The sequence below is a fragment of the Colossoma macropomum genome, unplaced genomic scaffold, assembly GCF_904425465.1.
Source record: "Colossoma macropomum unplaced genomic scaffold, Colossoma_macropomum, whole genome shotgun sequence".
NCBI lineage: Eukaryota > Metazoa > Chordata > Actinopteri > Characiformes > Serrasalmidae > Colossoma > Colossoma macropomum.
Genome location: NW_023494785.1, coordinates 4,178,102 through 4,204,519, shown reverse-complemented (window position 1 = coordinate 4,204,519; position 26,418 = coordinate 4,178,102). Strand labels below are relative to the sequence as shown.

The following is a 26,418-nucleotide window of genomic DNA, read 5'->3' as shown; positions in this document are numbered from 1 at the left end:
GCTAAGGGGGCGAAGGTTAGCACAAGCCAGATCATTTTGAACTGCTGCTAACACAGTGTTGTTGGACAGCTCAACATGCTTGGAGGAGAACACTAACTGCTAGGTTTTTTATGTCAGCTATCAGACTCCTGTGCTAGCTGGCATCACATTGAGTTATGGGGGTAGCAAGGCCAGTTGTGCTCTCTTGGACTCTCAGCTGCTGATGGCTGTAGCATCACCAGGGATCGAGCTCACAATCTCATGATATTAAATACTAAGTGCTTTATTTAATGTTATTGTTTTATCGGAGCACCTTCAGAGTTCTAATGTGGCCATGTTTATTCATAACAATATCAAGGTTTTCTTATTGGGAATGTGATAATCACAGTCATCATACGTTTAAATATTTAGACACTTGAATAGCAAAAACCGCTAAAATGCGCAATCCTAGTGCTAAAACTATTTTTTTGTGTAAATAAACTGAATCCATCATGTACACTGCAGCTTCCTCAACTCTGTTTCAGCTGACAAAATATCATTTAAGATATTATTTTTGCAGTGAACGCCATATGAACACTGTGAAATCTACCTTCTTTGAGCATGGTTTGCATTTGTTGCTGCCAAAAAAAAAATAAAAACCCTTCTATCCCTGAAACAGAAAGGGTTCTTAGTTTAACATCTATTTCTAATTAAAGGTAAAGGTGGTAATTTCTATTATCTGATTTATCATGACAAAGACAACTTATGTATTAAATGCTAGTTTGTAGGAATTTGTGAAATAATAAAACTCGATATGTTTGTTGGTTGCAGGTCGTACTGTGATCCTCTCTACGCACCACATGGATGAGGCTGACCTGCTGAGCGACCGCGTGGCTATAATATCTCAAGGCCGCCTGCACTGCTGCGGCTCTCCGCTCTTCCTCAAGAGCATGCTGGGGGCTGGATTCTACCTCACACTCGTCCGCCGCATGAAGGACGACACACTGTCCACCAGGAAGGAGGCCAGTCCCCTGCTTTTCTCTCATAAGCTTATGTCTGTCCATACTTATGTGGGTGTGCATGTTACTTAGCCAACGGTGTCCACAGTCCCCGTGAAGTAAACTGGGGTTATCCCCTTACATGGCCAGTGAAGTCTGCATTGAAGTCCCTGTAGTTTCTGAATATTAAGCCTTATTATATAATAAGGCTGAGATTTTAAGGGGTTAAAATAAACAGTGTTCATATAATTTGTTATACACAATTTCCCCTTTACTATTAATGTAGTTTAACAGGCTAGACACGTACATTGTATGACTGTACAGATGTTATCTAATGAACAAAAATACATAACACAGCTAAAAACAGTAGCACCAGCCATTTTTAAGCCTGAATTTTGTCCATATATTTGCCCGTGTTTATAGATAACAGTATGTGCAGTGTCAGTAACCACATAAACAAGCCTGTTTGTCGGGGATGCACTGAAATTAGGAACATTTTTGACCAAATGTGGCTGAAAAAGCAAAAAATAAGTAAATAAATAAATAAAAAAAGCAAAATATTGAATAGTTCTACACTAAAGTGTCAAAATCTAACACCTAACAAGTAATTAAAATGATAATGAAAATTGGAAACAGTTATTACAAACACTGTTTTCTCTCCTGCGGTGGTCCACACGGACACATTCAAACAGTTTGAGGAAAAGATAAGGAGTAAAACATACAAACACATCCCACTGCAGCTGCGTGCTTGTACGGTCTTTAACTTACATGCTTTGTAGCATAAACTAACTTAATGGCAATGCAAAATGCAGAGCCCATGTGCTGTCTCCACCTGGACAATTTGAGGGAGCTTAACAAAAAGTCTCGGGCCAGATGTGATCTTGTAATGAGAATGTCTGGGGACAGAAGAAATGAGAAATCTTGGGCTAAATGTGGGAGGCAATGTAGACTTATTAGGGTTGTTCAAAACCTGAGTGTGAGATTTCTAAACCAATCCAACACCTCATGAAGGGGGAGCTCAAAGTGGGGGGCGATGATGTGCTAGTGAACATTGATAGGTCTAATGAAGATACAGACTTTTTAGCCGTTTGTAAACACTGTGCACATGCGTAAAATTGACTACTCTGCTGGAAAACGGACGGATTCAAGGTATATGCTGATCATTCTCAATACTCGAGTATTTATTATCTACTTCAAATGAACTTACTGAGATGTTTCACATCACTTATTTGGGGAAAAGGGACAAAAAAAGTTATAAAGTGTTTGTTGTACAAAACCTGCAAGGGAATTCTAGAAGTTTAGCTCTTAAAGAGACAGACTGGTTTCTCATCTCCTAAACAGATCTGTAACATAACTCAGCTAGTTGAAGTCACAACATCTTGTCCAGCACAATTTTTCACTCGTCCCAAACGAGTGCAGACGTTCTATTGTGGAGTGCTGGGTTTCTGACAACCAGCATGCTACTTACTGTGTGTGTGTGCAGAGGTAAGGCCTCAAATCATATGACTTGGACTCGAGTCAGACTTGAGTCACGAATTTGATGACTTTAGACGTGACTTGAGAAAATCGAGTAAGACTTGGGACTAGACTTTGACTTCAACACCAGCGACTTAGACTCTGACTCGGACTTGATCCTCATGACTCAAGACTCAAAGTGGAGGAAATGTGGAGAGGCATCTGACTGCAGACAGGACTCTACACAGTCGATTATTTTTCGTGTGAACGAATTCATTTCCTGCTGTAAACCGAATAAACAGCGTCGTCAGATGTCTGTTACTGCGCTTATGCTCGGTTTATTTTATTTCGGAAGACAAGAAAAGCGTTTAGAGCTCAAGTTCGATCCCATAAGCTGGAAACAAGCAAAGCGTCAACATTTTCAATGCGCCTCATTCAGCGCCCAGTGTTCCCAAAAATCATAAAAAATGATCTTTGTAAGTTTTTTATTAATTAAGTTCAGTAGCACTTTTAAAATTATTTTCATGTGTAATGGCACTACTCTTTGTGTGTACAGCATGCCTGTCATGGTTATCTGCACAAATATATATATATATATATATATATATATATATATATATATATATATATATATATATATATATATATACATACACACACATATATATATTGGGGTGGGAATCTTTAGGCACCTCACGATTCGATTCGATTACGATTCAGAGGGCTGCGATGCGATTATAAAACGATTATCGATGCATCTTTTTACTCTATGCAGGATTTCTATCTTCCTACTGTCTGAGGACTTGGTAGTTTTAAAGCAAAGTATTTGTAATGATCCATATTGTAAATGCATTACGGATCATTACAAATACTTTGCTTTAAATATCTAAAATATCTTTTATTAATAAATCAAATGGAAGTGATGTGGCAAGTGGACTAGAAGGCTCTCATTCAGAGACGCTGCTGCCACTCATCTGCGATAAAATGCGCTGTTGCCCTGAAACAGTGGTGATGGGTGTCCAGGCAGCGCGTTACAGCCATCCTTCCCGGTTTCTTTAGTGATCTTATAACTTTTGGTCTCGTTGTAGAGGGAGGTGTATTTTCGAGACTGGACGCTGAATCTCGGCTCCAAAGTGTGCAGCATAGCGCGAAAGCCCTGGTTCTGAACGACCGAGAACAGTGAGCAGACAGCAGGTCATACAGCACCGAGGTCTGGCCTCGCCAGTAGCGAACGAAAAAAAATCTGCAACGAGAGTTTAAAAAAAGTTGCGAAAATAAACTCGCTTCTCTTTCGAATTTTCCCGTTCCACCTTAAATGGTGCAGCAGTTACATTCGGCGCCTAAGGCAGAATTTAAGGTGAAAATTAGAACGAGAAGCTGGTGAATGAGAAGCGACCTCAGCCTCATAAAACAGCCGGACGCTGAGACATTTTACAAGAAACTCTTCTAGTTTTGAAGAAAGGTTTTCTGGCAGAGACGGGAGGAAAGCGGCTAGAGCTGAAGCTTAAAGCAGAGCGAAGTAAATCTGCGCTCTCGTTTATATTTTTAGCCCATACTACGACATTAACACACACTGGACATTAAATGTTGTGGCTCCCAAGGTGGTTTGACTTTGTTGAAAGGACAAAATGACTCTTCTGATCATTTGTGTTGTGACTCCTGACCTAACCTGGCTTTAATGCAGAGGGAGCCGATCGGATTTCTCGCTCATCCAGTAGTGTTTTTGTTATGTGCCGCCACAGACTGTCCGGGCGCTGCACTTTCCCACTTCCAGTTCCGCCTTTTGCATTCCGTCAACATTACGGTATATATTAAATATTTAGAAAATCGATTTTTGACACTTGTGAATCGATTCAGAATCGTTCATGTCCGCATCGCGATGCATCTAAGAATGGAGTTTTTCCCGCACCCCTAATATATATATATATATATATATATGTATATCTACATCTCGACTTGAGACTTGCCTGTGCTGACTCTGCTCTTGAATCGAGACTCAACTACATTGACTTGGGACTTGAGTGTGAAGACTTGAGACTTACTTATTACTTGCAACTTAGTGACTTGTTCCCACCTCTGTGTGTGTGTCTTGGAGACACTTAAAGATCTTTTCCATCTAAATCTATGATAACCTTTCTGTGTATGTATGTGTAACAGGGCCAGTGTGATTGTAAGGATGAATGCTCCTGTAAGTGCTCCGTCTGTACAGAATATAAAGACAGCGTTTGCACCCAGCCCAAAGCCACCGGACGACAGATGGACGGTAAGATGCGTAGAAATATGAAAACATTATTTACGAGTATATACTGATAAGAACGGTGAAAACATTATCATAGAAGGAAATATTACATCATCTGTAATTCTACCTAAAACTAAAAAGCAAAAATCAAATATAACATTAAAATAAAATATAAAATTTAAGAGAAATGTAGATTTTAGGCCTGTTAAATTCGTGTAGCAGTTCTACTGATGTTAAAGGGATAGTTTATTCTAATTCTAACTGCTGATTTCACTGAAAAACTAGTGGGGGACAATTAGCATAATCTTATTTGTGTTAACCCCTGAAATCCACTTATGACCTTTATGTAGCTTTATGTACCAAAAATAGTCATCATCCATTTTTACTTGATCATTTTTGTCTCTTAATCTCATAGAATTAAACAGGCCGTTTTTGTTATTGTGTTTTTAAGACTGATATATGACCTCTTTTCTGATTTGACCCAAGTTACCTGAGGCTCGCCGCGTTAAAATGGCAGTCCTATCTGAAATGTACAGAATAATCCATAAAAAAGCCAAAAAGCTGAAAACTTCAGCCGCTCCTTTGGAATGTCTGGATCTTTTGGAAAGCTACCGTGATCCATTTTCTTCCCAGCATTCAGGGCAACGTTTAATCATGGTCCCCACATCTTCTATTCCAATAGGTCTGCTACAAATTGTCTGCAGGAACAACATTACTCATAACTTCATAGTGAATAGGTAGCAGGTTTTATGGTTGTGACATCACAACCATGATGAATTCAAAATGTTTCACAGCTTAGTTTCCATATATGGGCTGTATGGACTAATGATTATGTACTACATCATACATTAGTTCAAACAAACAAAGGGAATTTGTTTTTCCATTAATAGCTCTTCAGAATACATCAGTAACACACATCATATGATATTCTAAACATACTGAGTGTTTGCAGTACAGAGGTAGAGAGTGAATACTGGTGAAAATGAATGTGTGTGTGTGTGTAGGGGATGTGGACACCATCACAACTCTGGTGCACCACCATGTGCCTGAGGCCAGGCTGGTCGAGGCTGTGGGGCAGGAGCTGACCTTCCTGCTGCCCAGTCGGGGCTTTAAACACCGGGCTTACGCCAGCCTCTTCAGGGAGCTGGAGGAAACGCTGGCGGACATCGGCCTCAGCAGCTTTGGAGTGTCCGACACATCACTGGAGGAGGTCAGTCTATCGCACACACAGAAAAACACACCCAAACTTTGATGTCTCATACACACTGTGAGGCTCTCGCACCCGCAAGAGGGCAGAATGCTGACCAGAAAGGGAGTCTGGAGTGGGAACTAGTGCAAACAAGGAATGTTTAGACATAGTATGAAGGAGAATACTAGGAGCAAGGACAAAAATTTTGGGGAAGTCCATTCAAAAGGGGGAAAAGACTTCAGAGGGAGCATTTCTGAAGAGGCTAAATTAAAAGAAAAATGCCTTGAATAAGGGATGGTTCTTCAGGGCAGCTGGCGGCAGTCAGGTAAGCTACATGGTGCTCTAATACCAGCAGGGCTCTACTGTCAGCAAAACAGAGAAAGAAAGAGAAAAGCAACAAGGAGAGGTGAGAACAGCAGTCCATAACTCAAAGAGCCTTAACCTTACTGACTAAGTCCCCACCTTTTATGCTGAGGGGGGAAATTAGAGCCAGGAAAAACCTCAAAAACTAAGCATAAGGTCGGCTAAGCGTCAGCTAAGAGCTGCACACAACACAGAACACCTTCACTTTAACACTGGTCACTCGACTGCGCTCTCGGATATCCTTTAAACAGTATCATTTTAGCACATTCTGGTGTGTGGCAGGTTTGGCGTGCCCTGCTAAGAGAGCTAACGTAAGAGCACGGTATTCCGTACACTTGCAAATATTTCTGTCTGTGTAATAAAAAAACACTTTCTTGACATTTGTCAAAGATGCATCTGAGACATGATCATATATCCCTTTTTCCATTAAATCGGTTGGAAAGACCATCTAAGCTGGGTTTGGACATCAAATCTATGCAAATAGTGACCGACCCCCCCAGCGCCACACGAACATGACGGGTGGGGAAATCCAGGGATGCGAATGTGAGTGGGGTGGGGAAAATTTCACGGCCAGTTAAACTGCATTTAAACACGTTTAAACATCATATTTAACACTTAAACGATTATTAAACAGTGGATCATCACCATGAAACACAGTATGTTTAGTACTGAGCTGTTAATCTAAGTTTACACCGTCAGCTAATTTACCTCAGCAGACTCCTTTCAGCTGCGCAGCTTCACAGCACTGCCTCACTTTACTGGGCTTTTTTTTCATGGTAGCATCATTCATTACACATATTATTTATAATAATTCAATTTTATAATCAGTATAATCAGTTAATGTCTATTTTTATGCAATTAGATTTCATAAAACTTCTAATAAAATGCAGGGAAAACACTGTAGGGAAAACCGCTCCCTCTGGGGAAGCTGGTGTGCGGAATACTGACGGCACAAACCGAAGACACAGATGACTTTTTTTTTTCTTATTTCTTTAAAAGTATTGGTCCAGATGTGACCAATCAAAGTGCATACTGGTTGCTGGGCAGACTTTGCAGAGTCCAACCAATCATTAAATCGTGTATGACTTCGGGTATTTCCGCAATAACTACTAAAACGCGAAACATGCCGAAATACTGTACGGAATATAGCGCTCTTATGTTACCATTAGCTTAGCCAAAATGCAACAGTCCTAAACAAACAGAGCAGGTTCAATTTGGGTTTTCTGTCATTCCAACACCAGTAACTCCACTTTTGCTCTCTCAGATAGTTTTTATCATCTACACTCGTTTCAGCAGAGCAGCGGTTAGTCAGAATCAAACCTGTACTGAGGTGTGTGGCCCTGTTTGGGTCTGTAGCGTGCTCGCTAAGATAATGTTAAGTTAGCCAGTCTTGCTGCCGACCCAAACACCACAGAACACCTTTCTGTCCCTTCAGCATCAGTCGCTCAACTTCACGTCATCGGATTTGAATCATCTAAATCGTTTCACTGTAATCATTTCAGTAAGTTAAGTTTATGTGAACTGGTTTTATTTATCGTCAGCTTTTTTTTGGTTTTGGGTTTTGTTTTTTTTTTTGGCCCAGTGTGTCGTGCATTTCAATTGTAGCCAAGAAAGTGAATTTCGGTGCATCACTTCTAAATATATTCCAGATGTATTTATCAAATATATTTTTGCAATCTAAAAAAATGGCTGGACAATGTATTTGTTAAATATATTTTAAAATGTATTTTAAATGTATTTTTAAAATGTATTTTTAATTATATTTTTGCAATGTATGAAAAAGGCTAAAAATGTATTTATTAAATAGATTTTTAAAATGCATTTATTTGTTACTATAGTTTTTCAATTTTATGTAGTTCAAAAGTTACAAATATAACTAAATACACATGAGCTGAATGGACAGTACTGACTTCTGTGTTCTGCATTGTACTTTGCATTAACCATGTGCATCTGCAGTGAGACTCTCACACAATGTCCAACAAATAAACAAGATATCAAATCATAACTGCATTTTCAGAGTATCAATCCTACAAAACGCACTTTTGTCATGTAAAAGGTTCATTTACTAATATTTAAAATGAAGATACTGCAATACAAATTCATTACAAAAGGTATCAGAACAGTGAAGTGCGTTAGACAGGATTTGGGCTGTTTTCATACGTTTGATAAGCATATTTACTTACATTTATTTTTCTATGGTACATTTCTAGGTGTAATATTTCCACATACAATTAAAATAAATTGATTTTAAAATATATTTGGTTAATATCGTAAAATATTCTGAAACACATTTTGGTGTTATGTTTTTCGGCATGGATTGCAATGTGTTTGAAATGTATTTCAAATATATAAAATACTTATCCACATATTACTCAGAACTCTAATGTATGATGACACTAAATGCTGCTTTTTGCAGATCTTTCTAAAAGTCACAGCTGAAGGAGAAACCGCTCATGGAAAATCAGTATCTGGTGAGATTTTCTGTCTCATTCTCTCATCGTTTTGTAACCCCCCTCAGGCCGACTGTGTCTGTGACTCTGTTTTCTGTGTTGTGATGTGGTGCTGTCTGTGACCTGTCGTGACCTGTTGAACCCCTCAGACCTGAAAGCGCTGCAGCAGAAATCTCGCTCCAGTGTCTTTAGAGACACCACAGTGACTGTGAATATTGAGGAACCAGAAGGTGATGAGAAGTCTTATCAGGGCACTGGCTAATGTAGCGTTATGCTGACCAGCTTTCAGATGGGCAACTGAATTACATGCTGTCTGCAGGGCTGCAAAGGGGGCTTTGTTACAGAATAGCACAGCCTTAGTAGCTCTGTATGTTCAGATCAGTTTTATTGGATAGTGCTTTTACAGTATGGCATATTTTAAAGCAGCTTTCAAACTGGACAGATATACTGTCACAGCTTGCTCTTTGATGGGTGAAGCTCTGCTTCAGTAGACTGGCTGTATAGAATGTAGAAGTTGGGAAGAAAAGGCTGCTAATGCTTTTAATACTTTCCACATTTTTTAAAACACAGTGTTTTTGGCTGAAGTATGTCGTTCTCTTTGGGCCTTAACAGCCTTGCCTGATAATTCTCTGTGCGGTGTGTTAACAAGCAGACATGAAGGCATGCGTTAATGGTCAGACGCTCTCCAACGGCTCGGCCAGCAGAGGGGGCGAAGGCTCCAGGCAGGTGAAAGGTGTGTCTCTGGTGGTGAAGCAGTTCTTTGCTCTGCTCATCAAGCGGTTCCACCACACCACGCGCTCTGGGAAGGATTTCCTCGCCCAGGTCAGATGGTCTTTCGCTGACACTAACACCCACCGTTATCTAACGTTCTGTGCCAGCACTGAACCCAGATAGCAAGAGGATAGTGAGATCTGTCTGCTGATGGCAAAGCTGGAGGCCCACTGTCTTTTTGCTCAGCATCTTACAGACAGCCTGCCGGTGTTGAAGCAGAGTGTTAGACAAATGACACTTTTCAGGGCTCGTTTTGCAGCCACAGCTAAATTGACTTATTCTTCCTTCATTTCTTTCATATTAGTTTAGTAAATAACTTTAAAATCACAAATAAAGCCTGTTTGTTATGCAGCTGGAACCTCTCTAGAACAACAATGTCAGAAACAACATTTTCAACAAAATAGTTTTATATTAGGAGTATTAAATATTTCCTCGCAGTTGTTTGTAATATTTATTTTCCAAAATAAAAGCCTGTGTGCATTAAAAATCTGTTTGAAGAGATTACAAACTAGTTAGACCTTGGATGCAGAATAATCTGGGTGGGACCAGTAGTGGCATACGGTCAGTGGGGGGCCGACCTTATCAGTAATCTCACAGATTTGTTTATGTGGTTTTTGACACTATATGTATGTCACACAGTTATCTATATAAGTGCATCTTATACAGTCATATCCAAAAGTTTAAACACCCCTGGTCATGTGACATGTTCTGTTCTAGGTGAAAATAAGTTAACTCATCCTCGACAGAGAACACGCTGACATATGACGTTTTTCTGCAAATATTAGTGCACAGTTTCTATTTGTTTGATGAGTTTAACATTATTGCAATTATATACTGGAATACTGGAAAAATCCAAAGATTGGAAAACATTAAATTATACAATATGCCATAACTTTTGCACAGGCAACATTTTTGTTAGATGTTTTTTCCCAATATGTTAAATTCAGCAAATAAACAGTAATCGTGTATTAAAATGCCCAGAAGTGTGTCCTCTGTACACACTCAAAAAAAGATGGTTCTTCTAGGGTTCCATAGTAAAGAAAATGGTTCTACATAGAACCATGAACACCCGTAGAACCCTTTGCATGATGAAAGGGTTCTAAGGGTTCTTTGCGTTGTGAAAGGGTTTTTCAGATTGATGGAGAATGTGCCAATAGCACTTTTTTGAAGAGTTCTATATAGCACCAAAAAGGGTTCTTCTATTGTTACAAGCTTGACATCATAACAGTAGCAGAACCCTTTTTGGTGCTGCATAGAATCCTTTTCAAAAAAGTTCTATACAGAACCATATAAAACACATTCACATAGAACCCTTTTCAAAAATCATGATGCAAAGAACCCTTTAATCATGCAATGGGTTCTTTGAATGTTCATGGTTCTATATAGATCCATTTTCTTTTCTAAAGAACTTGTGAAGAACCATCATTTTTAGGAGTGTAGAAGATGTGTAAACTTGTTTACTTAGAAAATCAAAAAACGTAGTTTGTCCTTTTTGAGGATTTCGTCCCACCGTCCTCATGTTATCTAGTTCTCTAGTCAGTCCATAGAGGAGTTTATTTGTGTTTTATGTTCTCTGAATCAGATTGTTCTGCCAGCCAGTTTTGTTCTGGTTTCTCTGATGTTCACCCTCATCGTCCCCCCGTTTGGAGAGTATCCCAGCCTGACCCTGAGCCCGTGGATGTACGGCCGACAGTTTACTTTCTTCAGGTGAGTCCACAGCTCACAAGATCGCAGCGGCTGAACCTCTAATCAGTCTGAGCCATTTTGAGGATGTTTTCTGCTCTTTTCTCTTGCAGTAACGAGCAGATGGAGATGGTGGACATGAAGTATTTTGCTGATGTGCTTTTAAACAGGCCTGGATTCGGGACACGCTGCATGGTGGATGAACCTCTAAAGTATGTGTGTTACATATAGGGTCTTTCATATATAATACATGTGGAACATCTTCATGACCCCACGTCCTGACATGGTATAAAACATGTATGAGTGTGTCTTGTCGGGGACAAATATGTGTAAAATTAAAATACAGTTATATGCAAAATTTGGGTGCCCCTAATCAAACGAATGACGTAATGAATTTAACAAATTATGGAACATATACACATAATACATAAACTGTGGCCTGTGCAAAAGTTCTGGCTCATTATATATATATATATATATATATATATATATATATATCCAGTATGTTAAACTAATAAATAGAACTTGTCACTAAAATTTGCTAAATGATTTCATGCTGTTTAACTTTTGCATACACACTTCTATATAGCACCCAAAAGGGTTCTTAAATTATTACAAGCTTGACATTTTAACGATAGAAGGACCCTTTTTGGTGCTATATAGAACCCTTTTCAAAAAAGATTCTATATAGAACCATCTACAGAACGTTCTCCATCAATCTGAAGAAACTTTCACCATGCAAAGAACCCTTAAATCATACAAAGGGTCCTTTGAGTGTTCATGATTCTAAATAGAACCATTTTCTTTACTAAAGAACCCTTTAAGAACCTTTTTTAAGAGTGTACAACTGTAAGTGAGGAAAACTACATGAGTATGAACCTTTGAACACTCTGGCTCATTGAGACCCTTCGTCACCCACCTATGTGTGTCCTGCCCTCCTCCCAGGGAGTACCCGTGCAATAACATCACTACAGAGTGGGAGACGCCCCTGGTCAACCCTGCTCTTATCGACATGTTGGCCGATCCGCAGTGGACGGAGCTCAGGCCGTCTCCAGACTGTCAGTGCAGCACTCCCAGCAAACTCACCATGTTGCCTGTTTGCCCTGAGGGAGCAGGGGGGCTGCCCCCACCACAGGTCTGTACCCCGATACTGTTAAAGGAATAATTCAGGTGGATTGGTGGATGGTAGCTTCTATTCATTGTTAGCCACACTAGCATGTTTTGTGAAGTTGTTCCTGTAAGAGCCACGCCCCGCAGATGTGCTGAACTGTTACCTTGATTTATAGCCAGTTAAACTGCATTGAAGGTTAGATTAAGGAAGGTGAAGTGTGTTTTAAACACAAAGCATTCATTCTGGTAGTGATCTAAGGATATTGTCCTGTGCTCACCGTACACTAGACTTTGAAAAGACTCTGAAAAGTCTGACACCCTCTCACATCTAAAGACAATGTCACAGAGTTTTCAGTCACAGACTGTGATTTTGCAAGGCTGCAACTAGATTTTTGAGATTTTTTTTCCTATCGTGCACCTGGTAGAAATGTCCAAAAAAAAGAAACCCTTTTCTTTTTCCACTCTGTAGTGGTACAAATAGTAAGACGCGCTGGCTGGGAACGCTCAGGCCAGTTCACTGTAGAATTGCATGTTCTGGCAGATCATCACCCAGTAATTTTTAATGAACCTGTAAAATGTGCAGTTACTTTTTTATTTAATATGAAGATTCACACCTCAACACAACGTGGTGATTCAGCACTGTTGACTGGGTGTTATGAACTAAACCATAAAAAAACAAACAAAATAAAAAAACAGATGCAAAAATGGAATAAAAAATGATGCTTCTTCAATAATGCCATTCTTAAAGTCTATTTCCTTACATCGCTGTTACAGGCTGAGTGAACCTGAAACATTAAACAGCCAGTTTACATTTAAGTTAATATGATTAATGTATTAAATTGGAGCACATTTACCTTTTTACAGTGATTTCAGGCTCTCACACATGCACTTTCTCCCTTGCCTTCTCTCTCTCTCTCTCTCTCTCTCTCTCTCTCTCTCTCTCTCTCTATCATCACTATTCACATGAGCCACAGTTGATTTTATCGCAACGTCAAGATGAGAAAAAGACTGACTTATAACCACCACCCTGACCACCTCACACTAAACAATCGAGATGATGTGAGCGCAACGCAACTCTAGCAAGACCCTCGTGATTTTATTTGTCTGTGAAATCGCTTAAAAAGTCCTTGGTGTAAGATCAGCGTTAGATTGTCAGGTTTCATTCTTTCAGGTGCAAAGCCAAGGCGTATAGAGGGAGTCGCACATCATATGAGTCACTTCTGTATTTTAAAAGCTTCTGGTGCTTGAAGATTAACTGGCTATGTGAGTGTCCTCCTTGGCCAAAGTTGGTGCTCAAAGGAATATGAATGTTGGCCTGATATATCAGTCAGCCAGTCGTTTATGTGACAAGGCCAAATTTACTGTGTGTGTGTGACAAATTGCGCTGCATTCAGTTATACAGTGACATTATATGAGGTCCAAAAATTACTTTGTGTGAAATTTAGGCTGTTTGTTTTTCTCTTTGCCTTGGGGATTTGAGAAATCATCATTTTAAATATGATTTGTTTCAGAGGCTGCCATGCCAGCCCTCTAAGAAATAATTGATTTTATTATAAAACTTGTGTGCAGAAGTTTGGGCACCAGTCAAATGACATGTTTGTGTTTTCTAAGTAAAAAAAGTTACACATCCTCTACAGAGAACACACTTGTGCACATATTAATACACAATACTGTTTATTATTCAGTTTAACTTACTGAAAACTAATAAAACATAAATTCTGGCCTGTGCAAGTGTAAGCTCCTCAGAAATATGGCATTTGGGTATAGGTGTGTCCATAGCGTTTGGCCCACCCCCTCTCTGCCCACTTTACTTTCATACGCTGTACTCGGATATCAAGTTTTGATTATTATTAGTAGAGTAGTTTCCACGAAACTTGGTAAATGGGATGTGATGCTGATTCTTTTAATACCATATTGGCATCAATATACTCTTAATGTGTGTATATATATATATATACACACATATATTATTGCTGCTGTCGGAAGAAAGTTTTTTCAGTTTTTAACATAATTTTAAAATGTCTGTTGCTCTTTACATTGTGTGTAAATTTCATGATAAAAGAAATGACCCAAAATTAAAAAAGTCTGGTTCCATTGACTTACATTAACAGTAAAGTAGGTTTTTTCCTTCTGTAAAGTTACCATTTTGGAGATACAAGGTTTTATATATATATATATATATATATATATATATATATATATATATATATAAGGCAGGATACACCCTGGACAGGTCGCCAGTCCATCGCAGGGCATATATATATATATATATATATATATATATATGTACTGCATGTATATATAAGAAATGGGACGGCTGCTTAACATAACGGGGTCATTGTCTAATAAGTCTCTTTGAATGGGGTTTTGTGTGTTAAAGGGCTAACATGAGAGATGGACATGATTTATATATATATATATATGTGTGTGTTTGTGTGTGTCTGTGTGTTATTCAGAGAATTCAGTCTACTGGTGATGTACTAATAGATTTAACTGGGAGGAACATTTCGGACTATCTGGTGAAGACTTACCCAACGCTCATCAGAACAAGGTAGACCTCTTATCTGTAAAACATGGTTCACATCCTCTCAGGTGATTAATGCCTTAAACACTGACTCCTGTATTCCTCTTTTGTCTTTCAGTTTGAAGAGCAAGTACTGGGTGAACGAACAAAGGTATTCTCATCTTGTACAGTGTTGCGATGTCCCCCTCTAGTGGTTAATGAGCGTGGGTGATGTTTGCGGTCTCACTGATTGCGCTCTTACAGGTACGGAGGCATTTCTGTAGGGGGGCGGCTGCCTGTCGTGGGTGTGAGCCCCAAAATGATTCAAGACACTGCAGAAGAAATGGGACGGCTGCTTAACATAACAGGGGTCAGTGCCTAATAAGTCTGTCTGAATGGGGTTTTGTGTGTTAGAGGGCGAACGTGGGAGATGGACATTATTCTGGAAAAGAATATATTTTAGGGTGTAGATCTGATTCTTTAGGAAATGATTCAGTGCATCATGACATCTTAGTGCTGAGTATTTTACTGCGATTCAAGGTTATTTTAAAAAATTCTGTACACAGATGTTTTATGTTTATCAAGCTTCAACACAACAACCCTTTTTCATTTCTCTATTGGAAATGGACAGTTTGGCCAAAAGTGAGTGCTGATTGATGAATCTTATTTTTACTGTTATCATAATACAGTGGCTGTGATTACAGAATGGATCGAATTGTCTTACGTGCAGCGCCAGACTAAACGTAATTCAACTGGCTGGAACGTAGCAAAGCCCAACAAGTGCTCTGGAGAACAACTAACATAACCGTTCAGCTATCCTGAAAGACTAGCTTGTACAAACATGATAACTGTTCTCCCTCTTATTGTTGTGTGTATAATAATAATAAATAATAATAAATCTGCATCATCATAATGAGCTTTTTTAGGAATTGAATGTATATTTATTCATTGATGTAGGCCTATATTGAAAACAAAATATATATATATATGACTGCTGTTAGAAAAAACCATCTCCGTATCTCCATTTTGTCGTTTTTCAATTTTTTTTTTACATAATTTGAAAATGCATGTTGCCCTTTATTTTGTAAGGTAATTTCACGATGAATCAAAATATTGGCCCAAAATTATGTGGAAAAAACGTCTGGTTCCATTGACTTACATTAAAAGTAAAGTATATTTTTCCCTTTATCAAACATCTCATTCCATATCATGCAGCCGTAGCACACACTCTCTTGTTCTTTGTAAGGGCCCAGCCTGCATGGTGCCATAAAGTCAGGGAACTCCAATTCCCAGAAGCCCTCGGGCTGATTAGGCCTAACCTGGCACATCTGTGGACTCCTCTATTTAAGTCTGTGGCAAACAGCAGCCCTTTGTCACACCTTTGTAGAGGGGTGACCGGTACGGTACTTAGCCCAGGTGGGTATTTAAACCAAAAGGAAAGGAAAGAAAAGAAAAGAGGGCTGGAAAAACAAAAAGAGAGAAATTGCCCCAAAACTATTTAAAAACCAAAAGAAGACTTGAGCAACAAACGGCTCCAAGCCATACAAAAGGTGTTTGTCCACAAAGAGCAAACAGGTGAAACATAAAGTCTTCCTTTCTCTCAGAATCACAGAGGAAGTGTTGTTTGTTTTCTGATTATCTTTTATATCACCTTTCTATCTCAGCCTTTATTTGAGCGCTGCTTCCAGCCTTTTTTATTTCCCAATCGTTGAGGTGTTTTTCCCGTTTTTTCCTGTGCTTCCCGGTGTCGCAGCGGTAACTCCTCGGACCACCAATCAGTACATCAGCGGTTGGAGCCTGGCTCTGAGCCACCTCAACTCCAACGTGCACAATCACCAAATTCACACTCCATCACCTCAATAAATTCAGTTAAGACCCTTTCTCACAGGTTTTCCTCTCTGCGCTTGGGTCCGCCTCCCTGCCGTCCCGTAACAGTTTTACCTGCAGAAGTGGTCAAACAGAGCTGTGTTTCTTTAGTTTTGCCACCATGAGGAAAATGGTCAGTTCGCCTGGTGAGTTTCTCCAGTAGGAGTTTAAGTGCTGAGGGTGCATTGATTGAGGGCTGTTGATGCTTCGCTTGTTTCCAGCTTGTGGAGGTGAACTTGAGCTCTAAACGCTTCACTCGTGACAGACATCTGACGACACTGCTGTATATCAGATTTACGCCAGGAAACGAATCCATTCACATGAAAAGTAACCGACTGTGTAGCCGTCTGCTGTCAGATTCTCCACGTCTCTTTCACTTTGGGTCTTTCTGAGTCATATGACTGAAGTCCGAGTCAAAGTCCAAGTCACTGGTCTTGAAGTCAAAGACGAGTCACAAGTCTTTCTCGATTTTCTTGAGTCGAGTCTAAAGTCATCAAATTCATGACTCGAGTCCATACGTCTGCTAACGATCTATACTGTTAACTGTCATCCAGTCAAATATAAGCCCCGTGTACCGGTGTAGGTGCCTTGACTCGACTACATTGTAAATGAGGGTCTCCCTCAGTGTATTCCAAGTTACATAAAGGTTGATTGATTGATCGATTGACAATTTTATTGTCATTTAAGACACAAGATTAAGATGATTAATTAGATTGTATTTAAATGACTTTATTGGAATTACAGTCCTTTATCATTAGATGTTTTGTGCTATTTTGTCCAGCCGTACAAATGTGTATATATGATGATTTTCTTTTTTTTACATGTAAAGAAATCTAATTTAACCTAATTGTAATATATATATATATTTTTTTTTTACAGGGAAAACACTTAAAAGTCGCTCTCAGGGATATTGGTACGTTCCTAAGATATATGGAAACTGAATATAATGTCAAGGTAAGTTTTAATGTGTAGCTAAACCTCACAATAAATCACTTGTCAGTCATGATGTTTATTGTTCATGTGCACATAAACATTCTTAACCTCTCTGCCTTTAAAGGTGTGGTATAACAATAAAGGTTGGCATGCCGTGGTGGCCTTCCTGAACGTGGCCAACAACGCCATCCTCAGAGCCAACCTTCCCACCAATGCCAACCCCAGCGAATACGGCATCACCGTGATCAATCACCCGCTCAACCTCACCAAAGAGCAGCTCTCCGAGGTCACCGTGTATGTGCCTTAAATCTGAGTCATTCACAGAGCGAGTCTGGGCACAGGGACTAGGGCGATGATTGATAGAGTGTTTTTGTTGGTAATATTGTTTCTTTTTATTGATGTGTTTTGAAGGAAGGTTTAAATGGGTGTGAATCTTAAATTACAGCCCTGGAGGGACACAGCACTGACAGTTCTGCTGTTTTCCATGCTGGTTTGCACCTGATTCAGCTCATCAGCTAATTATCCCGACGTCTAGGCGTCCAAACAGGTGTTTAGAGGAGAGAAAACACTGAAGCATGCCGTGGCCCTGCCTGACTGGATTTTCAGAATAAATCATTAAAAACGTTCATTCTCTTGTTGCAGTTTCAGTCAACGGCAGTGACAAAAGCTTATCGACGCTGTCAAAAGAAAAACAACTATCTCCAAAATAGTAACTTTACAGGAGAGGGCAAAAACACTCGTACCTTTCAGTGTAAGTCAATGTAAAGAGATTATATTCCAAGAGCATTTTAGAGCATTTCTATTGGTCCATTCATCATGGTATTTTCACACAATGTAAAGAACAGCTGGTGTGTTAAAATAATGTAGAAAAATAAAAATCAACAAAAATGGAGACGCATGGTTTTCTTTGGACAGTGACGATATGTTGTTACGGAAGTCCAGAGAGGCCATGAGGTGGTTAAAGTTTTCTGGATTGTTATCTTGAGATGACGAGTTAATTATCTTGTTATCTCAAGATAACAAAGTTGGTTATCTTGTTATTTCGAGATAAAACTTTTTTATTTTAGTTGTCTTGTAATCTCAAGGTAACAAAGCTGTGATTTTGAGATGAGTTAATTATCTTGTGATCTCAAGATAAGAAGGTTGTTATCTTGAGATAACAAGCCAGTTATTTTGTGATCTCAAGATAACAAAGTTGTTATCTTGAGATCACAAGATATTTAACTTTTTATCTCGAGATAACAATCCAGAAAATCATAGCAACAGCTCATGGCCTCTCCAGACTCCAGACTATGTTGTTACACAGTATTGTTTGAATTCTTTATTAATTATTTTACAATTAGCTCATTGAAACAGGCATAGAATTTCTGGTGAATGTGCAAATTCTACGATTTCACAAATTCCTTGTAATTTGAATTTGATCATTTTGAAAGTTATTGTCTTTCATACAACAATATTTTTTTGTTTGCATACAATGATGCAATTTTTGGACTTTTAACAAAAAAAAGTCAGAATGCAAACCTGCTAATACAGAATGTTAATTGTTTATTGTGTAATGCAAATCAAATATGCAGTCATATGCAAAAGTTTGGGCACCCTGCTCAAATTATGTTTTGTTGATTTTTGTAAAAGTGTAAAATCTCAGGTTTTTACATACTAAGCCTTATTTTTCAGTAACTACAGGGACTTCAATGCAAACTGGTCGAGCTATTCTTAGGTTATAGAAGTGTGTAATACAACTTTGGGCCTGCTGGTGGGCCCTGAGCATTTAAGGGGTTATCACATCCTCTACAGAGAACACACTTCTGCACATTTTAATGCAAAATTACTATTTATTTGCTGAATTTAACATCTTAAATATGTCAAAAACATATGTTGAATAAAAAAAAAATAAAATGTGGCAAAAGTTATGACACATTTTATATTATGTTTGTATGTTTTATTTATTTATGTTATGTTAAATTCAGCAAATAATAGAAATTGTGCACTAACATTTGCAGACAAAATTGGAAAAAAATCTTCTCAGTAGATATTTTTACTTTGAAAATCAGCAAAACATGTAATTTGACCAGGGATGTTCAAACTTGTTCAGTTGACTGCATAGCATCACAACCATCATAACTCTAAGGCTTCTAAGGTTTAATATCTTCTCCCAATGTCATTTTGTCCTGCAGTCACACCCCCTTCAGTTATCCATGAACTGAGTGTTTATTTCCCGTCCCCTGCTTTCTGTCTCAGCCTGACCACCTCAGTGGACGCTGTGGTGGCCATGTGCGTGATCTTTGCCATGTCCTTCGTGCCAGCCAGTTTTGTCCTGTACCTGATCCAGGAGAGGGTGACCCAGGCCAAGCATCTGCAGTTTGTGAGCGGGGTCAGTCCGCTGGTCTACTGGACAGCCAACTTCCTCTGGGACATGGTCAGTGTGCAGATTAAATTATTTTCTTTTAATAACACACAGCATGTTATATGTACCGTTTCTATACACGTTATTAGAAACATTGTACATCCACTCACTCACCTTTTTATTAGCTCCACCTACCTGTAGATCTACTATATCTTCATTTTTTTATTTTATTTTACCTTTATTTAACCAGGGAAATCACACTGAGATTAAAACTCTCTTTTACAAGTGAGGCCTGGACTAAAAGGCAGCACACAAAACTATCAACAAAGAAACACCACCACAACCAACAAAATCAAATCAGAGTCAGTGTCGATTGTATATGGGTCATTCTCCATTTGGAGTGGGATTTCAGGTGGATACATTTAAAAAATATATATTTTCTTTCATCCCAAAACAAAATAGTCTTAATATGCCTATTAACATCTCCTATTATCATATATGCAAAAGGAGAGCTTAATTCCAAACATATTTTACAGTCACTGGTGTTGTATGAATGTGGTGTAACACCAGTGACGGTGACTCCAGTGACTTTCTGGTTAAAACTGGGATTTTGTAAATTGGCCGACTCACTGACTGATCAGGTGATCTTGTGCAACTATTTAAAATCAGTAAAAAAAATGATAATATGACATTATTTTGACACAATTTTAATAACCCAGCCATTAAAGCACATAACACCATTGACATATAGAACTTCTGTGCTGCCTGATGAATTAAACTATTAATAAATTAATGAAATATAGTGAGCGAGTGTGACTCGCCTTCTCATGCCTTGAGAGGCTTCTTCTCTGATGAGCCTCGACCCACAGAAGTCAAATCAAATCAAATCAAATCAAATTTATTTGTATAGCGCTTTTTACAACTGATGTTGTCACAAAGCAGCTTCACAGAAATCCGTTTAGAACAAAGTTTCAACATGAAATGTAAATCCTCCAGGTGAGCAAGCCAGGGGCGACAGTGGCAAGGAAAAACTCCCTCAGTTGAGGAAGAAACCTTGGGAGGAACCAAGGCTCACATGGGGGGACCCATCCTCCTCTGGTCAAACTACGTACAAAATTATTATTCTACTAATATTAATAGTAATAGTAGTAATAGTTAGGAGACTTCAGTGTAGAGTGGGCAGCCAGTCCAAGGCAGGTGGCGGTGACTGGGTTGTGGGTAACTGGTCTGAAGCGGGTAGCCGGAGAGCTCTACAAACAATCATCCAGCAGTGTCCGGCCGGACAGGTGAGCAGTCGTTTTCTCGGAAGAAAGGTAGGGAAATGGAGTTAGTTTAGTTCTGTATGGGTGTATGTATAGTAGTATGTAAAACATTTCCAGAGTGTGGCTAACGACTCCGGCAGATCTGACTATAACAGCTTAACTAAAAGGAGAGAACCAAAAGGGCACACAGACACGGGAGCACCCTGAAACAATCTGGCATTCCTCCGCTCCACCGTCCACAAACCTGAGTGATCGCGTGTGAGCGGCGGGACGACAGCACCAGCGTCTCAGTTTACTATAATTCCCTGCGTCCATGGACCCCTGGATCTGCTGCCTTTATCCAAGGGGAAACATTAGCTACCAAAAGCTAAACTAAACAAATGAGTTTTCAGCCTAGATTTGAATATTGCGACTGAGTCTGAGTCCCGAACATTTTCTGGAAGATCATTCCAGAGTTTGGGGGCTTTATAAGAAAAGGCTCTTCCCCCAGATGAAACCTTCTGAATTCTGGGAACTATTAAAAAGCCAGCACTCTGTGATCTGAGTAATCGTGGTGGCTCGTAAAGGGAAATAAGGTCTTGCAGGTACTCAGGAGCGAGCCCATGTAGGGCTTTATACGTCAATAAAAGAATTTTGTAATCAATACGGAATTTAACAGGCAGCCAATGGAGTGATGATAGAACTGGACTGATATGATCAAATTTTCTAGTTTTAGTGAGAACCCTGGCTGCAGCATTTTGAACTAGTTGAAGTTTACTTAAATTCCTGCTGGTGCATCCTGACAGTAATGCGTTACAGTAATCTAGCCTTGAGGTAATAAAGGCATGTACTAATGTTTCTGCATCGTGCAGCGATAAGGCATTTCTTATTCTGGCGATATTGCGAAGATGTACAAAAGCTGTCCTAGTGATGCTGCCTATGTGTTGATCAAATGATAAATCTGGATCGAGTATTACACCAAGATTTTTTGCTGCTGAACCTGGTATAACTGGAAAGTCAGCGAGATTTAAAGTTAAATCTGATAATTTATTTCTTGCCACTTTTGGACCCAGAAGGAGAACCTCTGTTTTGTTACTGTTTAGGAGGAGGAAGTTACGCGACATCCAACCCTTCACATCTTTTACACAGTCCTCTATTTTCTTTAACCTGTATTTGTCATCAGGCTTGGCTGATATGTACAGTTGCGTATCGTCTGCGTAACAGTGAAAGTTAATGCCATGGCTACTTATAACTGTGCCTAACGGTAACATGTATAATGTAAATAATAATGGTCCTAAAATAGAGCCTTGCGGAATTCCAGATCTTACTTGTGAATAATTGGAAGATAAGTCATTTACCTTTACGAACTGATAACGTTCCGTTAAGTAAGATTTGAACCATGATAGGGCGGTCCCTGTGATTCCAACCATGTTTTCTAACCTTTCAAGGAGAATATTGTGGTCTATCGTATCGAAAGCTGCGCTGAGGTCAAGTAGCACTAACAGGGATACGTAGCCTTGATCAGAGGCAAGAAGAAGATCATTTGTTATCTTAACTAGAGCTGTCTCAGTGCTGTGATGTGGCCTGAATCCAGATTGGAATTTCTCAAATATGTGGTTCTTATGTAGATATGAACTAAGTTGCTGGGCTACAGCTTTTTCTAAGATCTTAGATATAAATGGCAGGTTAGATATAGGCCTGTAATTAGACAATACACTAGCATCAAGGTTTGGTTTCTTGATCAGGGGCTTAATAACTGCTAGTTTAAAAGCTCTGGGTACATGGCCCAGGCTAAGGGACGAGTTTACTATAGTTAAAAGAGGATTAATGATAACTGGTAGTACTTCTTTGAGTAATTTTGAGGGGATTGCATCAAGTGTGCAGGTTGTACAATTTGCAGAGGAGATAATCTTCTCTAGTTCTAGCTGTGGGAGTGGGTAGAAATTTTCAAGCCTTTCTTCTGCAGCTATGTTATGTTTTATATCAGCCATGTCAGATGACAGCCAGAAGCAGTTTAATAGAGCTGAAAATACTGTGTTAAAATGTAAAATAAGAGTCCTGATAACACCAGTGACCAAAATCTCTGTGACAAGTGATTATTAAAAAGAAAATACATATTTTTTAAACATAGTATAACGTTAATGATATAATAAGTACAGCTAAATCTGTATTATGCAAATTTCTAAGTTAAACCTTTTAAAAATATTGTTTTATATTAAGAATTATTTCTCAAATGTTGAAAATTGGTTTTGTGACGAGCTGTTTTACAGATGCAGAGCGAATATGAAGCAGGATAAAAAAAGAAAAATCTGAGAAATTATGAGGGAGAAGTGTTATTTAATCTTAGGTCAACTGTGTAAATGTACATACCGACTTTTGGAGCTGTGCCTGATATTTTAATACTCGTTTTAAGCCCTGCAACCTTTGTGAAATGGAGAATGACCCATATATAAATGTACAATTACAGACTAAAGCCCATTTGGTAAGAGACCACCACAGGACCATTGTTGACTAGACATTTTTGGGTGGTGAACAATTCTCAGCACAGCAGTGACACTGAGGTGGTAGTTTGTAAGAAGAGTCAACATTCTGCATTTGGATATTTACACAGAGGTGCGACATTTACACATATTTAAATATTACATTCTCTCAACTTACTGGAGCTGGAGATTCATTTCCCATTGTAACTTAGCCGAAGCTCCAGAGTAGAATCCACTTGCAGGTCTAATGTAATGTGTACATACAGATCCAGTCCAACTCAGCAGTAAACAAGTGTTCAATGAGGGCAGATCAAGAAAAAAGACAGAAACACAGTCTGAGATTGAAAGTCTGAGGTAAACATCAGGAAAAGGTCAAAAACAGGAAGAAGGGGAATCGATAAATGCTCAAAATTGCAGTAACAACTTACAAGGCTTTGTAAAAGCTAGTCTGAGATGTCTGGCTAGATGAAGCACTGAAATTGACTGGGAAGCTGGGAAACAACCCAATATTGGGACGAGCACCAGCTCCGGAGGCGAGGAGAGGAATCCTCAGGCATCGTTGTGACTCCTGTGCTTTTTTAAACAGTTGCTGAAGGGCTCCTTGAAAACTTGGCCATCACAATTCAAATTCTGTTAGTTTTTGCATTATATGGGTTACAGCTTTAATTTGAAGGCCCACAGCAGGCAGATAGTGGGACTGCAGAGGTGTTGTTGATGCCCCAGACTCAAACTGGCAATGCTTTGTTTAGGGCCACAGGTGTCTTAACCGCTGTACCACCAGCATGACACTCTTCATGTTTACAGCAGTGTCACTGCTATGTTGAAAAAGGTCCACCACTCATAAATAGCAAGGCAAGGGTAGTTCTGTGGTCAGAAACTGACCACTGATGAATGTTCAGAGCCCCTGTGTCAAAGACAAGGCCAGACCCGTAGCATAATTCTGTCTGGCTCGAAATAATTTTCATTTTCTACTCATATTAGCCTGTTTTACAACACGCTGCACTACACTTCCCAGCATGCACTGCAGCATAATGTGCATGATGTAATGTAATGTAGCCTATTGTGATGTGTATAATGTTGTGTACTGTAGCCTATTTATGTGTGTATTTATTTACCTAATTTATTTTTGAATATTTAAAGTATATATTATGTAATAAGCTCACCGGATAAAAAATTAGTCACCTGTGACTGAAACATACCTAATAGCATCTCTTGGCCTGGACTGGACAAGTTTTTGGATGTAGGTGACATCAATGTTCAGCCAATCCTGCATCTAAGAATTGCGCAGTTCGGCCAGATTTCATGGAGCCTTCCCTGGCGTCTTACTCGTTGTTCCAGGTCGTCCCAGAGACTTTTAAGAGGATTAAAATCTGGGGATTTTGCAGGTGAATCCAGATGTGTTAAGGCTCCTGAATGTTCATCATGCCAATCAGTCACATCTGCAGCCCTGTGAACGCGAGAATTGTCTTCTTGGGATACAGGGATAGGAATGTAATGTTCCTCGGTAAGAAAACCTGGTTGTCCAGCAGCTCAGTGTCGGCACTGTGGTTTAAATTTACTGTCACCTCAACCAAAGAACCCATTTCTGCATATTTAAAACAGCCCCAGAACATCACAGAGCTCCTCCAGCTTGAACCACACCTGCACACAGTCCTCATTGAAGGCTTCCTGAGGTCTACGATGAACATGACGCCGAGCATCATTTACACACAGGCAGAAACGCGATTCATCTGACCAGATAACACGTTTCCAGTTATGAACAGTCCAATTCTTGAGCATCTTCACCCACTGTAACTGGACAACTTTGTGAGCAGAAGTGAGCAAAGGCCTCTTGCGTGCCACTCTGCTCCACATGTTCATGGTATGCAGTTCCCTATGGAGAGTTCTTTCAGAAATTGGTTGTGAAGAACCTGTGTTGACTTCTAGGAGCAAAGAAGTGAAGTAATTTGTATTCACAAGCTGTGAAACACGCCGGCGGTCCCTGTCCATCAGTTTCATCTTTTGGCCACAATTCTGATGAAAATTTCCTGTAGGCTGGGATTTTGTCCACTGCTGGTCGACCCGTATGACCGTACGCTTTGATACACCTGCAAATTCAGCTCCTTCCTTCACACTGTGGCCTTTGGCGCCCAAATGCAGTCAAATCCTTTTTGGCAGTCATTAACATCTGCTTTGTGACCCATTTTCCACACATTAAACGAGACATTCACTGTACCACCTTTTCTCAGTCTATGAATCCTGTCGCACATCCCGCAGGTATTTATAGCTCGATCATCCTTGTGTAACACCATCTGCAGGAGCCTGAAGTAGCTACCACCTTAAACACACAAGGTGACTAATTTTTGTCCGGGGAGCTTATTTCAAGGTTCACTACAACTGCCTTTATTTTGATGTTGGTGTTTTGGCGTATTTTTAATAAACAACGGCCAGCTCAGGTTATAGCAAAATGTTATTCAGCAATCCACAACACAAGAGGATGGTAAACGGAAATTATGCATCCAGAGATGGTCTCAAACTGTACACCAACAAAGTAGACTCACCAGGTTTCTAATAAAGTGGCTTGTATAATTTAGAGGATTTAACAAACATTCATAGTTTATGTCTTTCATTTCTAAACCTGTAAAAGAAAGTGATGTGAAAATCCTGCTCCTCTTTTCTCCTCTTAGATCAGCTACTCTGTCAGTGTGGCCCTGGTCGTGAAGATTTTTATCAACTTTGATAAAAAGTGCTACACCTCCCCTGCGAACCTGCACGCGCTGATAGCCCTGCTGATGCTGTATGGGTAAGGACAGCCAATATGGAGCTTCCTGTCTGAACAGTCTGTTTATGCATTCC

The 26,418-nt window shown here is 39.4% G+C and overlaps 1 protein-coding gene across 1 annotated transcript in view; it reads left to right on the top strand.

The window, feature by feature from the left end:
* Positions 1 to 26,418, top strand: part of abca4a (ATP-binding cassette, sub-family A (ABC1), member 4a) — a 110,825-nt gene that overhangs the window by 59,189 nt on the left and 25,218 nt on the right. Inside the window, exons 24-38 of the mRNA XM_036581579.1 lie at positions 790 to 980; positions 4,569 to 4,674; positions 5,655 to 5,860; positions 8,619 to 8,673; positions 9,305 to 9,474; positions 11,006 to 11,130; positions 11,220 to 11,318; positions 12,052 to 12,241; positions 14,673 to 14,767; positions 14,859 to 14,891; positions 14,984 to 15,089; positions 17,465 to 17,539; positions 17,643 to 17,812; positions 19,757 to 19,934; positions 26,250 to 26,365. Coding sequence (XP_036437472.1) covers positions 790 to 980; positions 4,569 to 4,674; positions 5,655 to 5,860; positions 8,619 to 8,673; positions 9,305 to 9,474; positions 11,006 to 11,130; positions 11,220 to 11,318; positions 12,052 to 12,241; positions 14,673 to 14,767; positions 14,859 to 14,891; positions 14,984 to 15,089; positions 17,465 to 17,539; positions 17,643 to 17,812; positions 19,757 to 19,934; positions 26,250 to 26,365 — 1,915 coding nt within the window. The remainder of the gene's footprint in view (positions 1 to 789; positions 981 to 4,568; positions 4,675 to 5,654; positions 5,861 to 8,618; positions 8,674 to 9,304; positions 9,475 to 11,005; positions 11,131 to 11,219; positions 11,319 to 12,051; positions 12,242 to 14,672; positions 14,768 to 14,858; positions 14,892 to 14,983; positions 15,090 to 17,464; positions 17,540 to 17,642; positions 17,813 to 19,756; positions 19,935 to 26,249; positions 26,366 to 26,418) is intronic.